The sequence below is a fragment of the Herpailurus yagouaroundi genome, unplaced genomic scaffold, assembly GCF_014898765.1.
Source record: "Herpailurus yagouaroundi ecotype Mexico unplaced genomic scaffold, PumYag 180, whole genome shotgun sequence".
Taxonomy (NCBI): domain Eukaryota; kingdom Metazoa; phylum Chordata; class Mammalia; order Carnivora; family Felidae; genus Herpailurus; species Herpailurus yagouaroundi.
In genome coordinates this window covers 7,853,863-7,871,058 of record NW_024412411.1, presented here as the reverse complement: position 1 = coordinate 7,871,058, position 17,196 = coordinate 7,853,863, and the positions used below count along the sequence as shown (strand labels likewise).

The 17,196-nt window shown below is 50.0% G+C and overlaps 1 protein-coding gene across 6 annotated transcripts in view; it reads left to right on the top strand.

Moving 5' to 3' along the window:
- The window catches only part of TENM4 (teneurin transmembrane protein 4), a 2,953,639-nt gene extending 2,937,191 nt beyond the window's left edge, over window positions 1-16,448 (top strand). For all 6 annotated transcript variants that reach the window (XM_040489711.1, XM_040489706.1, XM_040489709.1 and 3 more), the window contains 3 exons: window positions 1,185-2,799; window positions 8,235-8,377; window positions 10,991-16,448. In XM_040489711.1, coding sequence (XP_040345645.1) covers window positions 1,185-2,799; window positions 8,235-8,377; window positions 10,991-11,749 — 2,517 coding nt within the window. In that variant the 3' untranslated portion in view covers window positions 11,750-16,448. The remainder of the gene's footprint in view (window positions 1-1,184; window positions 2,800-8,234; window positions 8,378-10,990) is intronic.
- Window positions 16,449-17,196: the final 748 nt, after the last annotated feature.

The following is a 17,196-nucleotide window of genomic DNA, read 5'->3' as shown; positions in this document are numbered from 1 at the left end:
CTGGGGGCAGGCCCAACACTAACTGGTCCTACAGAGCAGGACTGAGGGCGGAGACCCAGGCAGGGGTCTGCTCCCAGGTCTGGGGCATACAGTGTGATCTGGTCACAGAGAATAGGGCAGAGGCCTAGGGATCAGTACTTAGGCAGGAGGTGATTAATCCTGAGCTTCCAGTGGTGGGCATGGCCTTTGTAAATCCGTTCTGCTTCAGGTTAGGATTTATTTCATCCCAGGGGCTAAGAATCAGAAAAGCCCTGAAAGTAAAAGTTGGTCCCAAATCGGAGAAAATGTAGCTTTGCCTGCCTAGCTTCCTTTAGGTGTGTTATCTGCTGACTTATTCCTGTAAAAGAGCCTGCACTTCATGCCCCGGTTCTTGTACCCACGTCTTTACTTTGTTTCCTGCTCGCGGTCACCTGTCCAGGGTCTGGGCTGTGCTTGCTTTGTGCTCAGTCTTCCCCACCGTGTGCTGGGTGAGCATCTCTAAGCAATGTTCTGTGGTGGTGCTAAGAGAGACGTTGGAGGTCATCCGACATAGTGAAAAACCCAACCCAGAGGGGGAAAGAAACTTCCTGGGGCCATGCAACAAGCCATTGTTAGGAATCAGGTTTCCCTGTTGCCATCACAGTCCACCCCAGCCCAGGGTGGGCATATGACCTGTTCCTGCATAAAGCCTTAAATGCCCTTCTCAGATGCATTCTTTATCCTGTGGGCCACAGGGAGCCAAAAGAAGTTGTGTAGCAGGCAGTAGATACTGTCAGGCTGTGTTTTAGGAAAATCATTCTTGCTTGAGTAGGAACATTGATTTGAGAAGGAATCTGAAGGAAGGAAGCCAGGAGAGAGGCTGTTGCAAATCCTTCTAGCCAGTGCTCCCAACCTTTCTCACACACCATCACCCACAAAATCATCATTTTTGTACCACACAAAGGGACAAGCAGACAAGGCTGCTCACCATGGGAAGACAGATGGCCTGAGTGCCAGGGCCAAGGGCTGAGAGAAATCCTTATCTTACCCATTTGTACCCCACTGCAGTACCCTATGGCACGTTGTTTAGAAGGCCGTGGTTTGGGCCTCACTTAGGACAACCACCAGTTCCCTTGGCTTTTCATTCATCTCCTTTAAGTCTTTAGTGCACAGACTTCCCCTGCATGCACTCCCCTACTCTTACTTCTGTGTTCCTTTCCCTCCAGTCCATGGTACTGCTCCTCCACAGCCAGCGGCAATACATCTTTGAGTTCGACAAGAATGACCGCCTCTCTTCTGTGACCATGCCCAACGTGGCCCGGCAGACGCTAGAGACCATTCGCTCAGTGGGCTACTACAGGAACATCTACCAGCCCCCTGAAGGCAATGCCTCGGTCATCCAGGACTTCACTGAGGACGGGCACCTCCTCCACACCTTCTACCTGGGCACCGGCCGCAGGGTCATATACAAGTATGGCAAACTGTCAAAGCTAGCCGAGATGCTGTATGACACCACCAAGGTGAGCTTCACCTATGACGAGACAGCAGGCATGCTGAAGACCATCAACCTACAGAATGAGGGCTTCACCTGCACCATCCGCTACCGTCAAATTGGGCCTCTGATCGACCGCCAGATCTTCCGCTTCACCGAGGAAGGCATGGTCAATGCTCGTTTTGACTATAACTATGACAACAGTTTCCGGGTGACCAGCATGCAGGCTGTGATCAATGAGACCCCGCTGCCCATCGATCTCTATCGCTATGATGATGTGTCAGGGAAGACAGAGCAGTTTGGGAAGTTTGGTGTCATCTACTATGACATTAACCAGATCATCACTACAGCGGTCATGACCCACACCAAACACTTTGACGCATACGGCCGCATGAAGGAAGTGCAATATGAGATTTTCCGCTCACTCATGTACTGGATGACCGTCCAGTATGATAACATGGGGCGAGTAGTGAAGAAGGAGCTGAAGGTGGGACCCTATGCCAATACCACCCGCTACTCCTATGAGTACGACGCTGATGGCCAGCTACAGACGGTCTCCATCAATGACAAGCCGCTCTGGCGCTACAGCTATGACCTCAATGGGAACCTGCACTTACTGAGCCCTGGGAACAGTGCACGGCTCACCCCGCTAAGGTATGACCTCCGTGACCGCATCACTAGGCTGGGTGATGTGCAGTACAAGATGGACGAGGATGGCTTCCTGAGGCAGCGGGGCGGGGACGTCTTTGAGTACAACTCAGCTGGCCTGCTCATCAAGGCCTACAACCGGGCCGGTGGCTGGAGCGTCAGGTACCGTTACGATGGCCTGGGGCGGCGGGTGTCCAGCAAGAGTAGCCACGGCCACCACCTGCAGTTCTTCTATGCAGACCTGACCAACCCCACCAAGGTCACCCACCTTTACAACCACTCCAGCTCCGAGATCACCTCCCTCTACTATGATCTGCAAGGGCACCTCTTTGCCATGGAGCTGAGCAGCGGTGATGAGTTTTACATAGCTTGTGACAACATCGGGACCCCTCTTGCTGTCTTCAGTGGAACAGGTTTGATGATCAAGCAGATTCTATACACTGCCTATGGAGAGATCTACATGGACACCAACCCCAACTTTCAGATCATCATCGGCTACCATGGTGGCCTCTACGATCCACTCACCAAGCTCATCCACATGGGCCGGCGGGATTACGATGTGCTGGCTGGTCGTTGGACTAGCCCAGACCACGAGTTGTGGAAACACCTTACTAGCAGCAACATCATGCCTTTCAATCTCTACATGTTTAAAAACAACAACCCCATCAGCAACTCTCAGGACATCAAGTGCTTCATGACAGGTGAGGATGAGGGCTCATTCGGAGGACAGGACTGTTGTTCTGGTCCTCTGACAGGACGGTCTTCCTTGAGAAAGCTGGTAGTTGGGTCACAGGAAACACTGGCTTTCCTTAGAACAGCATTTTTCAAAGTAGATTTTAAGAAACACTACTTGAGAGAAATGCCCTGGAAAAACTGGTACTGGCCTCAAATTGATTTTTACTACCATTCTTAAATTTTCATAATACATTGCAGCTTATGAAAGTCTCTGCGAAGTCCTCTGGTAAAGAGAACTATTTAACACAGTTACCCACTATTTCTCAAACATCTGACCACAAAACCCCTTTACCCACAGTTTCTCAAGCATTTGAGCATGAAACCCCTTTTTTTCACCATGAAATCCTAGTGCTTCACTGGATGCATCCCTGAAAATGCACTTTGGAAGTTTCTGACCCAGAGATCAGGCTGACTGTGAGTCCCCAATAAGGTGGGTGAAGGTATAGCTAAAGAAAAAAAAAAAAAAATCAATTTTCTCATTCGGGATAATGTAATGGAAAGTTCAGAATTTGGACACAGAACTGCTGAAGGATGCACCATTTCTAAGTTATGGACAGTCACAGAAATTACTTAACTTCCCTTAATTCCAGTTTGCTGACCTGTAAGTTAAAGTGAGGGGGCACCTGGGTGGTTCAGTCAGTTAAGCATCCAACTCTTGATCTCAGTTCGGGTCTTGATCTCACGGTTCTAAGTTCAAGCCCCACACTGGGTTCCACTCTGGGCATGAAGCCTACGTAAATAAGTAAGTAAGTAAATAAATAAATAAATAAATAAATAAATAAATGTTAGAATGTCTACTGACACTGATAAGTATGCATGTTGTAAATCCTAGAGCATCCATTAGAAAAGAAAACAGAGGCATAGCTAATTAGTCAATAGTGGAAATAAAATGTAGACTAAAAAAAAATTCAACCCAAAGAGGGTAGGAAGAGGGGAGAAAGGGAGAGGATGGACAAGTAGGAAAAAAAAAAAAAAAAAAAAACCCTGCTAGGATGGTTGCAAGGGTGAAATAAGATACATTTTATAACCTGCCTAGCACAGTGCCTGGCTCATGTAAGGTTCCCTTACCTCGACCCTGACTTAAAAAGTGAGCTTTGTTTTCCACTACTGTGAAACCAACTGGAATATAAATGTTCACACGTGCCAGAAATGTCTTCAGCAGCCACAGTCCACCCAGCAAAGCAGCCACTCCCAGACCTCAGCCACAGAAGACCTCAAGAGTCAGAGCAGCTATGGGGATTCAGGTCTGGATAAAACCAGCGCTTTTTATAAAAGAGAGTTTGCAGTGGGCAAAAATTGGGCACGCCCCAACTCGCAAACCTGGTCGTTTCCTTCTCTTTCTCCCGTGACACAACCCTGCACCCCCTATTTTAAGGCGGTTTCATTTTCATTCAACAAGTGCCTCCTGGGTGCAGCCACTGTTGCCGGCCTGAGGGGATGGGATACAAAGATGATCCCTGCCCTCCAGGAATTTACACTGCAAGGGAGACACAGACAGCAGGGAGGGGCCCAGGATGAAGGTTTGCACTGATGGCCGTTGGTACACAGGATGCACAGCCGGCTGTGCCCAGGGAGCAGTTCATCCTTGAGGCCCACTTCTGAGTGGACATTCCTCAGGTAATGGGGAGAAAGGCAACCCAAGCAGAGGGGACTGCATTTATAGAAGTGCAGAGAGGGCAACAGGTACAGCTCACATGAGTGCCCCGTAGGGATGTGGCTTCCCAGCTCCCAAACCTGGTGGCCTGGTCTGGACCCTGCCGCTGCTGACACTGACTGGAGGATTCTTTCCGGGAAGAATTCCAGGTGGTCATGTTGAGAGCAGGCATCCCATGCGTGAGGAGGAAGAGTGGGCGCGGTGGTGGGTGGGTGTGATGAAAGCGGACTTGGGGCCTGTGGTGAACAGGAATAGCCCAACAAGGTCTCTCCATGCTCAACTTGCTGGCAGTCCAAGAAAACCTAACAGATTTAGAAAACATTTCCATTATGTCTGTGTACATTAAGCACACCCCCTGCTCATCCTGCAGTGAGTTTCTTTCGAGGTATCTTGGCAGGTTACTTACTGTAGCTGGAAAAAAAAAAAAATGGTACAGAAAAACATTCTGTTACTACAAACCAAGATCCCACTAATTCTCACTAAACTGTTTAGCTTCCATGCGAGCTACATACAACCTCACTCACATCCAGCAATGACACCAATAAAAAGGGGCATACACTCCAAATGGATAGGCTGAGGTCACATGACAACCCCTGAACCAAGCACTGTGGCTGGGGAGAGAAAACGCACCGAGTGGCTTAGCCTAGGCCACATGCTCCATTGCTGAACCCCTAGGTGGAGTTAGCCTCCCTAAAACTACACAGATACCCCAAAAGGAAGAGTGAGAAGGCAGAATGGGATGCTAGGAAGACAACCAAAAAATATCCACCAAGGATCCATCCCATACTCTATTGCACTAACCCTCACCTGAAGCCAGTGAGATGGGGATCACTGACTCCATTCTCAGAGGAGGAAAGTGAAGGTCAGAGCCATACAGTAACTGACCTACTGAGAAGTGGCAGGGCTAGGGGTAGAACTCTGCTCTAACTCCAGAATCCTCATTCTTGGAATGAAATTCACTCTGTAATGTGCCCACATAAGAAAGGATTGTTAATTCATCGCTGTCCCAGGTGGCTACACTGATGTCTGGGGCGGATGGGTAAAAAGGGGCTTTTTAACTTGACAGAAATTTCTCACTCTGATATCATAAAAAGGAAGAGTAAAATTCCCAACTTTTCAGAAAAGTGCCGTAGGAAAAAAAAAAAAAAACCAATGAATAAATCGATTTTCAGCATTTTTCCTAAAGGCATAATGAGAAATGTTCCTACCTTCCATCACTTGTGATTAAGGCCCAGCCCTCTTTTCAGCCCCCTAGTTTCCTGGGAATCTGCAGTAATCCTGATAGAAGTTTTCCTTTCCAACTACAAATTCAGATGCAGGTTCTCAGCCTCAGGCCAAATGGCTTCATGGGGGATTTTTTTCCCCCTTGTTCTGTTTGTTTTAATTTCCTAAAAACCATCTGCCACGATTCATAGAATCAGAGATTCTCAAAAACTCAGTGAAGAAAGGGACTTTGGAGGCAAGCTAGCCCAAGTGCCTCATGTTACAAATGAGGAAATGGAGGTCCAGTGACGTGGGGGTCTGGGTTTGAAAAAGCTCAGAAAACCTTCTATGAGCCAGGAACCGAGCTGGACACTTTAGAATATAGGAAACCCAGTCATTCGTGTAACAAGCTTAGAACAGTTGCTGCTGTATGATGGCTGCCCAAAGTGGTAACACTATTATTCTTTCCATGGCTTGGTGAAAACCATTTCTACCATCAGTTTGTAGATAGGGAAACTGAATCTCAGAGAGGTTAAGGAAACGGTCCAAGTTCACACAGTGTGCGACTTGGGGAGCCTGAATTTGAACATGGGTTTCGTCTTGCCTCACCATGTTCTTTTCCTTCCACGACCTTCCTAGAAGTAGAACCTGGGTTTCTACACTGCCCTTCCTATCTTCCTCCACCCCGGTACCTCCATGTTTCACACCCAAGAGAGAGGGGCTCCAGGGCATCAAAAAAACAAAAAAAAAATAAAGGCAAACTTGAGGTCCTTGAATGAGAAGACAGCACAGGATGCAGCGGTGGCAGGGACACAGTTGTCAACCCCCAAAGGACATCCCCATCGTTAGAATGGCTTCAGTGGGTGGTAGGGGAAGACAGCTCCACCAGTGCCTGGACCCTAAGCAGGGCCTCCCTGACCAGAGACATGTCTCCTTTGGAAGAAGGCAAAAGCAGGCCTGGATGCCCATAGCCCGGGACTGCCAGCTCTGAGGCTCAACTCCACCCCCCCACACACACCCCTTCCCCAGACTTTGGATTCTGAGTCTCTGCTCAACAAATGCTTTAGCATCTTCAACTGCCTCTTCTCAAGGAAGGCCGAGCCACACTGGGACACAGGCTGGCTGTCACTCTCCTACAGGCACCCAGTTAACTCCTACCTGCCATCCCAGGCTTTTCCTGTGCTAGCCACAATTTTTCTTTCTGGTTCTCTCTCTGCCTTGCTGAACTGCTCTCCGCTTACCTGAACACTCCCCACACTCACCTGCCCTCTCCAGGCCTTGCCTTGCACACGGTCTTTGCCTGAAGTGCCCCCTTTATCTCTGCTGAAGCCTGACAAAAGGTACACAGCTTTCAGTGTCTGCCTTAAAGGCCACCTTCTTTGTGAAGACTTGTCAGCCTGTCCAACTGAAAGACTTCTGCCCTCCTCTCATCTTTTTTCTTGTGTCAAAGTTTTGCATGCCTGTGTGTCATCTCCCCTTCAGGGTTCTGAGTGCACAAGGTGAGGGTCGGAGTAACACAGTGCTGGGCACACGAAACGCTCTCAGCAACATTGGGCCTAGTAACAGATGACACTTTATCCATCCTCTTTCTTTCCCTTACGTCTTGGCTTCCTGATTCTGTTCTTCAGTGAGCCAAAGGCTCATGGGAAAGTCCTCTCTATCCCTATACCTAATATTCTATAATTAGTAACCCCCCAGGAATGTTATAAAATCGATGAAACCAATGCCTATGGCGCTAGATCCTCAAGCCCACTATTTTTTTTAATGTTTGTTTATTTTGAGAGAGCACGCATGTGAGTGGGGGAGGGGAAGAGAGAGAGGGAGACAGAGGATCCAAAGTGGGCTCTGCGAGGATAGCAGACAGCCTGATGCAGGGGCTGAAACTCATGAATGATGAGATCATGACCTGAGCCAAAGTCGGACGCTTAACCAACTGAGCCACCCAGGTGTCTCCTCAAGCCCAATATTAAAGCTTGGAAAATGAAGGCACAGGGAGATTAAATGACTTCCTTAGCATCACTTACCAGAGTAAATGAAAGGTAGACTCGGGGTGGGGGTGGGGGACTCTTTGATGTTTGGTAGAGGCCATCTTGCTGCTTGGGAGAGGAGGGAGGGCTTGTTTTTAAATGGAATTTCTCTTTGAAAGTCATTCACTTAAACCTTTCCTTTGGGTGCAGTTGTCCTCTGCAAGTGTTTCCTCCTGATGCAGGGGGTGGGTGTGCATCATCTACCCCCCACCCCGGTTCCCCCGGGTTTGAATCCAAAGAGGTTTAAGTGACAGGGGAGTCTGGAAACATAGGTTCTACTGAAGTCACAGCTCTCTTAGATACATATCTAGGAGAGGAACAACGGTCCAAAGAGTATGTGCGGCTTTAATAACCATGAAACAGTCCTCCAGAGTGTTTGTAGCGGTTGATGTCCCACTTGCGACACCCCCCACCCTCACCCCCCCACTGCTGTCTCACTCTGGGCCACTTTATTGGGATGTGTCACCTCTGAGGTCCACTCACTCCACAAGGACGTTTCTGCTTCTCTCCCACCCAGATGTCAACAGCTGGCTCCTCACCTTTGGATTCCAGCTGCATAATGTGATTCCTGGCTACCCCAAGCCAGACATGGACGCCATGGAACCATCCTACGAGCTCGTCCACACACAGATGAAAACTCAGGAGTGGGACAACAGCAAGGTAATCTGCGCACACACGGCCACCCACCCTCAGGCCAGGCAGACCTTATGGGAGTGGCTCCTACAAAGCTTTTCAGGAAAGCATGGGCCCGTGACGGACACTGACGTGGTGCAGCCACAGTGCCTGCCAGAAGCTGTTCAGGAAATCTGTGGTAACCACTGGCAAGCCACTGTGGACCCAGCTGTAACAGAACACAGACCCCCACGAGCTCTGTTAAGTTTTCTCTGATACGCGGAGTTTGGAATTCCACAAAAACAATGAGCCTTTGTCACTGCCCAGAGCAAAAGGGCGAGGAGGGAGGGTGTGTTCTAAATACAAGTGTGACGTTTTCTGAGCACCTCCGTTCACCTGCACCTGCCTGAGGTATTCTACACAAGTTAACGCACACATATCCCCTGGTATTACTGTTGGCATTTTACAGGTTTAATGCCTGAGGCTTTCCAGTGCCACACAAGCAAGGAAGGGGTAGACTGGGATTCACACCCGGATCTGTCTGTAAGGTGTTCAAAAAAATGTTACCTTCTCTGGTGTGCCTTTCATGGCCTGGTTTTAAAGACGCACAGAATTATATAGCTGTAAAGGCCCTTAAAAACCCCTCTACCCCACCCCTCACTTCAGGCATCCCCTTTTCGCCCCCTCCCCCACTTCATAATGTAAGTACTAGGAGCTGGCTCTTCCAGGCCCCACGCTGCACCCCGTGAATGCAGGCATGAATCAGGCGGAGACCAGGCCTTCTGGGGATCCCTGTCCAGAGGGAAAGCAGGGTTGTTAGATGGCACACTGCTGACAGCCAGAAACTTGCACATCTGTGTGTCTTACTCCAGCCTGATTCCCTTCATCCTCGGCTCAGCTGCCTCCGTCCTCTAGACTCTGGAGAACATGATTCTGCACCTCTAGGTCCTAGCGGTCCCCCATATTCTCCCCTTCAGAGCACTTACCACACCTGTATCCCCACTGGACTATGAGCCCCAAGAAGGCAAATAAATCCTGGGTCTTCTTCGGTACCCAGTGTACTGCCCTTTTGCTGAATGCACAGATGGTTGAAAGAAGTAGACAACCCTGTGTGAGGTAGGCATTCTTCCTCATTTTACAGATGAGGAGACCAGAGCTCAGAGAGAAACTTGCTCAAGGTCACTCAGCAGGAAAGGCGATGAGAACCCAGTGTGTCTGACCACAAAGCCTGGCCCCTTTCTGCTATTCTGTGCCACTGTAGCCCTGCCCTCTGCCTGGCTCAATCCCCCCTGCCCCCCCCCCCAGGCTGACCTGGCTGATTCCACAGCAGCCCAGCTGCTCCCCACCTCCCCCCACCCCCTCGAGCTTCCCTTCCCCCCACCCCCACCAGCTTCCTTTCCCCCCCCCACCGACGCAGAGCCCCAGTCTCTGACGGCCTGTTTGCCAACCTCTCCCGTCGATGAATTATTGATTTCTGCCCTTGGCAAGCATCGAAGATCTGTGTTGTTGAGCACTCCAGCTTTCGTGAAACTCTAGGAAATAATTGTTCACAGACAGGGTTCTATTAATTATAAAGAGGACTTAATTTCAGTGAGAAGCCGATAGGCCTGTTTCTAAAGCCATTTCCCTGAGTTGCTGGTTAGGCCCTGGAGCTTGCACGAACCCGGCTTTGCCAAGCTCCCGCACCATGGGAGGGACTGGTAGGTGGTATGACATGGAGACCAGGCCCAATCTGTCCCCCAAAGCAGCCGAGAGCAGAGACATCTGAGGAGCCCCCAGGAAGCACTATGGGGGCAGAAGCCCTCCTTGAAAATAGTTTATAAACATGATGGAGAGCGATGAAGCAGGGTAAGAGGGGTTATATAAATGACCGCTTTTCATCTTACTAAGCCTTCTTGCCAAGAACCCATTGCTTGTCATTCCTCCATCTGACATCGTCCCTTTATCCTCCGAGTTCCAACTCAAGCGTTTGAACGCTTGAACCCTACCTTGAACCCTACCTTGTCCACCTCATTCCTCCATCTTTGGGCTGAGATGTTCTGATCCTTGTCCTCTGCTCCCTGATCCAGAGCCCTTGAAGCTGAGCCTCTAGAATCAGACAGAGTTCAAACGTTGGCTTGAATACTTACCCATTGTACAGATGTGGGCCCATTACAACCTCTTAGAGACTTAGTTTTCTTAGATGTAAAATCAATAATAAGAGTACCTACTATATAAAGTTATTGTGGAAATCAAATGAGATACCGAATGTGACTGATTTAGCTCAAAGACCAAGACCTGTTAGCCAAAGTTATTACTGCTACTTCTCTTAAACCACCAGTTATCACATTTGATGATAATTATCTGCTGTTACATCTGTCTTTCTGCACTAAATGATGGGTTCCTCAAGAGCAGGGATGATGTCTGATTCGTTGGTACCTCTCCAGTGCCCAGAAAGAAACCTGGCACAGAGCAGGTGCTTGCTGAAGAGTTTCTTAATGGAAGGATGGGTGAACGGATGGATAAAGGATGGCAGAATGTTCTAGTGGTCAGCAGTAGAGCTAGATGCTACTGGTTAATGTGTATAGATTCGATTAGTTATGAGAGCTGACTCTTCAGGCTCTTAGGGAGAGGTTTTCCCCTTTGCCTCATTCCTTCTTTCTCTCTCTCCTCCCCCATCAGTCTATCCTCGGGGTACAGTGTGAGGTGCAGAAGCAGCTCAAGGCCTTTGTCACCCTAGAACGTTTTGACCAGCTCTATGGCTCCACAATCACCAGCTGCCAACAGGCCCCAGAGACAAAGAAGTTTGCATCCAGTGGCTCGGTCTTTGGCAAGGGGGTCAAGTTTGCCTTGAAGGACGGCCGAGTGACCACAGACATCATCAGTGTGGCCAACGAAGACGGGCGGAGGGTTGCTGCCATCTTGAACAACGCCCACTACCTGGAGAACCTGCACTTCACCATTGACGGGATGGACACCCACTACTTTGTGAAACCAGGGCCCTCGGAGGGCGACCTGGCCATCCTGGGCCTCAGTGGGGGACGGCGAACCCTGGAGAACGGGGTCAACGTCACGGTGTCCCAGATCAACACGATGCTCAATGGCAGGACTAGACGCTACACAGACATCCAGCTCCAGTATGGGGCACTGTGCTTGAGCACTCGCTACGGGACCACATTGGATGAGGAGAAGGCGCGGGTGCTGGAGCTGGCCCGGCAGAGAGCCGTGCGCCAGGCGTGGGCCCGCGAGCAGCAGCGACTCCGGGAAGGGGAGGAAGGCCTGCGGGCCTGGACAGAGGGGGAGAAGCAGCAGGCGCTGAACACGGGGCGGGTTCAAGGCTACGACGGCTTCTTCGTGATCTCCGTGGAGCAGTACCCGGAACTGTCAGACAGCGCCAACAACATCCACTTCATGAGACAGAGCGAGATGGGCCGGAGGTGACAGAGAGGTCCGCGGCCTGCACTTCTTGCCAAAGACAGCTACTCTTTCGTGGCCACACACCTGACTGTGTTGTACTTAAAAAAAAAAAAAAAAAATCCTTTTTTAACAAGTGCAGAAAACAAACCAACACACACAAAAAAGATACTGGTTGCATTGTAACTCATGCAACATCCTTTTTTTTAAGAAAAGAAAAACACAGATTTGGCCTTCACACATTTTTTGCAAAGAACAGAAGGTATTTTTTTCTGTAGTGTGATCACAATGAAAACTTTATTGTCTTTTGTTCCCTTTCTCCTTGAGGAGTTTTCCTTGTTGTTGGGGTACATTTCTCCTCTCTGAGACACATCTCCTGAGGTGTGTCCTTGTCTGTCCCTAGGTACCCAGTGTGATGTGAGACACAAGTGTCTGTGCTAACTTGTCTCATGTACAACCCTTTCTTCCATGGGGGTCGGGCAGGAGTGAGGGGTGTAGAGAGTGACGGGCTAGTACCGAACTACTGAGGGGGCCCGGAAGGAGGGTCTGCAGGACCTGAGGATTTTTGGCTCAGCTCCCACAGACGAGTGGCGGCTTTTGACTCACCATGTTCTGTGCCTCTGGAGGACCACAGATGTCTTGATCTTGCTCTGGGGACTTTTGTGATATCATTTAGCACCTGTTCCAAGCTGCCCCAAACTCCTGTCCAAGCTTTATATTTTGATGCTAAATGCAACCCCCTACCCCTTTTGCAAATCCTGTGTAGTTGTCGGTGCCACCCCCATGCTGGGATGGAGAAAGTGTCCCCCAGGTCCCTTCCCCCAGTCTGGTGACGTAACATCCTGGGGCTAAGAGCCTCACCCTCCCATAGAGGCGAGGCACCCAGGATGTCTGTGGTTGGTTGGTCTTCCCATGATGTTCCTTATTATTCATCGCCTCCTCTCTCCCAGAGTCAGATGTGAGAACCGGCAAGCCCTCCACGTGAGCACAAGGTCCAGGGAGGGGCAGGCCACCCATGGCAAAAGGAGGGCAGTGGCAGCAAGGGTACCAGCCTGCCTTCCCAGGTGAACCTCTCTCCCCATGACTGTGGGTATCTTCCCTCCACTGTTCAGCTCCACCACTGAGAAACAGGAGTGTGGAGAGAGGTGTTTGGTGGCCGTTGATTCTGGAAAGATGCTTAAGAAGAAGTCAGCCAAAGAGAGGAAGGCATAAGCCACGCATCTTCTAACCAGCTCCTGAAGGCGCCTCTGCCTCCCATACATGAGCCAGTAGCACAGCTGGGAGGCAGCAGGGTCAGCGTTCAGGAAATTCCTTCTGTGAAGTTCTTCTAAAACAGCTTCCCCTCTGGAGGAGTCCATCCAGGGTTTTAAAGAGAGACTGAGGAGAAAGGAGGGAAGAGCTAATTTGGTGTGGCCTGGCAAGGTCATCCAACCCCCTCCCCCTCCCCCACCCTGCTGCCCCAGGATTGGGACCTGTTCCTGAGGCCGGTACCCACAGATCAGGGAGGCCAGGCCACAGCTGTCCCTGGGAAGACCCATGCCTGAGGTCACTGGGAAGAGGCATACGCTCTCTCGCCTTCTTGGAAGTGGGCACGCCCAGGAGCAGCCATCAGGCTAGGGAAGCATTGAGGGGAGGGGACAGCCGCCGCAAGAGCGAGGAGCTCCTTGCTCCTGGTTCATCTGCCTAATTACCATCATCATTACCACTCACAGGAGGTTCTGGGAGACCAGGAGGGGAAGCCGAATGCTTCCTTTTGAGCTGGGCTTCTTATAAAATGGGACTTTTATGGGTTACATTTACATTAAGTGTGGAAAATGAATTCTGAGTCTGAGCTATCCCCCGTGGAAACCTTGTTGGACTGATAAGCTCATGGCACCTTTATAGCCTTACTCACAGAGTCTTCAGAATATTACACGAGTTAATGAAACCAAGAAGGTCTTTGCTGTGTGAGAACCGGAGCAGCATGTAGCCTGGGTTCTGCCTGGCAGAGGGAGGCACCCGCCGCTTCTCGGGAGAGGAGGTTTCGCCTTACATCATCCCACTGGGATTAGAGGATATGTTTCGCTAAGTGCTCTTCCTGCTTCCACAAAAGTCACACTGCTGCGACAGTGCACCTTGGCCCGTATGTCCACTGGTTGCCCAGTGCCTCTGGGTACAGAGCTCTGCTGAGTCCGATGCAGTATTCCTCGGGCCTGCTGTGTGTGGTCCCTGGGAGCTGGTGGTGGACTCCCATCTGGCAGGATCGTTCTTGGACGGGATGGAAAGCAGTTTGGCCTGAAGAACACGTTTGTTTTTTAAATCCAAAATAGACTGATGCCTCTCAAAACATACTCTTGATACAAGGAGCCCTTGGGTGAAGCTCTCGTGCCCATTAGCCTAGCTGATCGGTTCCATCTTGGCTACCTGACATCAGTCGAGACCTGCTGAGGACATCTACTTGAAGGTCAGAGCCAACATGAGAGCCAAGGGAATCATCTCCCTACACCATCCCCACCCTCTGAACCCTCCACCCCCACCCCCCACCAAAGTAATAGGATGGACTTGTAAAGATCAAAAACACAGAATTATTGCATGTTCCTTCACGTTTTGCCTTTCCTGGGCTCCACACCACTAAGGAGGCCCAGCATCAGTATGGGGAGAAGTTGAAGCATTCTTTCTTTAGAGAAAAGATCTCAGGTGTGGCGTAGGCAGCATCACGCACTGTGGTTTCACATCGGTACTGTTGCTCCTGGAGACGGTGCTTCTGGCCTGGCCTTTTGGAGTGGGCTTCCATAAGGGCTGCCAGGTGACATGGCACCTCCCTTCTCAGTCTGTCCTTCTGCTGAGACCAGCAGCCCCAATCTCACAGCAAGAGTGAGTCTGAAGGCATAAGCCAGAGTTCCCCATGCCCACCGAGTGGCCTCTGAGCATCAAATCCCACCCTCGATGGCACCTGCCCTTTTAGCACTAAGCTACTCAAAGTGTCCATTTCTTGGAGAAACCAGCCTTCCCTCACTGGCCCAGGTTCACGATTCTGCAGGATGTTGCTCTAGCAACGGGTTTGTTCTGGAAGAGTTCCTGCCTTCTCCCCTGCCTTCCATGGGTACCGTCGCCCCCTGATCCTCAGCCTCTCTGCCATTGCTTTAAACAGGACTTATTCCCCAGCTCTGTTTTTCGTAAGATGAGATTCCCTTTTTTTACCCAGCCTCCAGACAGACATCATTGGAGGGCAGAGCTATGACAAGGGAATGAAGGGGAAGAAACTCTGGGGTAAATTGCACCTTTATCAGCCCCTGATGCTGGTCTCTCAGAATTGTTGGCTGAGAACCCAAGGAACAGCCCAGTGCCTGATTTCCACCTAGGGATGGAAAATTTGAAACAATCCCTAGGAAACTGACCAGAAGTTGAGAATGGTTTAAATAATCAGGATGGGGTGGGGCAGAAGCAGACGGTGACGGTGAGGCAAAGGAAGGTAACACTGGGCAGTGTTTTCATAGACACATAACAAAGAATCACATTTGCTTGGAAAAAAAAATTATAAAGGACCTTTTCAGCTGTGACTTGTAAGTACCACCTTTGTAGGTGGCTGTTTCCATTATGCAAAGATCGGGCTTTCGGTGTGAAGTCTTAGAATGCAGGTTCACATCTGCAGCCTCCTGTTTGTGGTTGCCACGTGGTGAGGGCAGGGATGCTGAGCTTGGCGCCCAGGAGGAAGGAGCTTGCCAGGACTCTGCAGGATCCTGGGCTTTGGGGTTTGACATCCCTGGTGCTCAAAGTCGGATCTATTCTCCATTCCTCGTAGCAGCCACTAAGCCCAGTCCATGCCTTCTGGTCCTGAGCTGGGGCCTGCCTCCTGAGGGGTTCCAGAAAGAACCCAGTCTCCTCTTTCTGTTGGGATCCTTGTTACAACAAAAAGCCCTCCACTTGAGGCTTATAATTCCCAGCTAGGTTTATACACTTGTCTATATTTTATTGGAAGGGAGGGGGTTAAAAGAAAGAACTCTGTAGTTCAAGACCCTTTCATTTAACTGTCAGAAAACAGCAAACTCATTTTAAAGACTCATTGCTCAGGTGATAGAAACTTTATCCTCTCCAACCTTTACATTCTCAAAAACCAGCCCTGTGTACTTGACCGCCCCAGACAGCGGTGAGCTCTTAGGTTTCATCATGAATGTGGAAGATCAGAGTGGGGGGAGGCCTCGGTGGGGCTCATGTTGGGTTTCTTACCCCCTCTGGAATGCCAAAGGCATGACACTGGGTGACTCCTCGGTCCCCAAGAACATGTGATTGATTCTGAGGGCCAACTGCCAACGGAGAACCACCCCTCAGGCAGGCTCAGCCATTCCGGCAGAAGCTGGGTCACAGATGTCTGGTGGGGCCCGGCAACCCTGGTTTCACCCAACACCAGAATCCCACTTTTCTAAACCCGCCTGTTCTTGAACACTTCTGAACCCGCAGCTTTGGCAAAAGGACTGTCCCAAGCTGCCTTTGGACGACCAACACTGGAGACTCTGGCCTTACCATGTGGAAATAGTTTTCCTGAAGTCTGGAACTAATTTTGAGAAGTTTTTTTCTCGACACTTTTGTGTTTCTAACACTGTATTCTTGACTGTGTAAATACCGACAAGGCTGTAAATAAATGCAGATGTAGATACCTTCTAGAAAAAGAAAAAAAAGGCATAAAAACAAAACCAGAAGTGATCCCGTGTAGCCTTCGTTGACAAATAAAAGAATATTTTGTGTTTAAGGTGTCTGGTGGCCTTTGTTCAGAAAGTAGCGACTGCCTGAGCTAGTCCTCTGAGTTTGCACTTTTGGACGCTGCTGTTCTTGGGATGCCCTGGAAGACTCAGGTCCTTGACCCCAGAATCCCTCGTAAGCTGCCATCAGCATTTCCAGAGGCCACATGACCCTGGGACTTAGCCTCATGAATGTCATCATGCTGTGACATCAGCTATGTCCCAGGGCTCCCCCAGGCCATCCCGCACCCCCCCCCCCCAAGCTGATGTCTTCACTGGCCTCAGGGACAGACTCCGAGAGGCAGGAAAGCCCAATACTGCCCTGAAGAGAGAACCACTGGGCACAGAGTTGTCTCCTATGCCACGAGTTGCACTTTTTTTTTAATGTTTATTTATTTTTGAGGGAGAGCGAAAGCAGGGGAGAGGCAGAGAGGGGGGGGGACAGAAGATCCAAAGTGGGCTCTGTGCTGACAGCAGAGACCCCGATGTGGGGCCTGAACTCAGGAACCATGAGATCATGACCTGAGCTGAAGTCAGATGCCTAACCGACTGAACTACCCAGGCACCCCGTACTTTTGAAACTAAATGAATGCAGAGTCCTCTTGCAAACTATTGGGGGGAAAAATTATTTTAGCATTTTTTCCCTTTCCTTTGTGTCTTCTTACTGTATCTTTAAAAATAAAAAAACTAAGGTAGTTATAATCACAGCATACAGGTAATTTTTCACCCTGCTTTTCTCACTTAACCTCACATTTAACC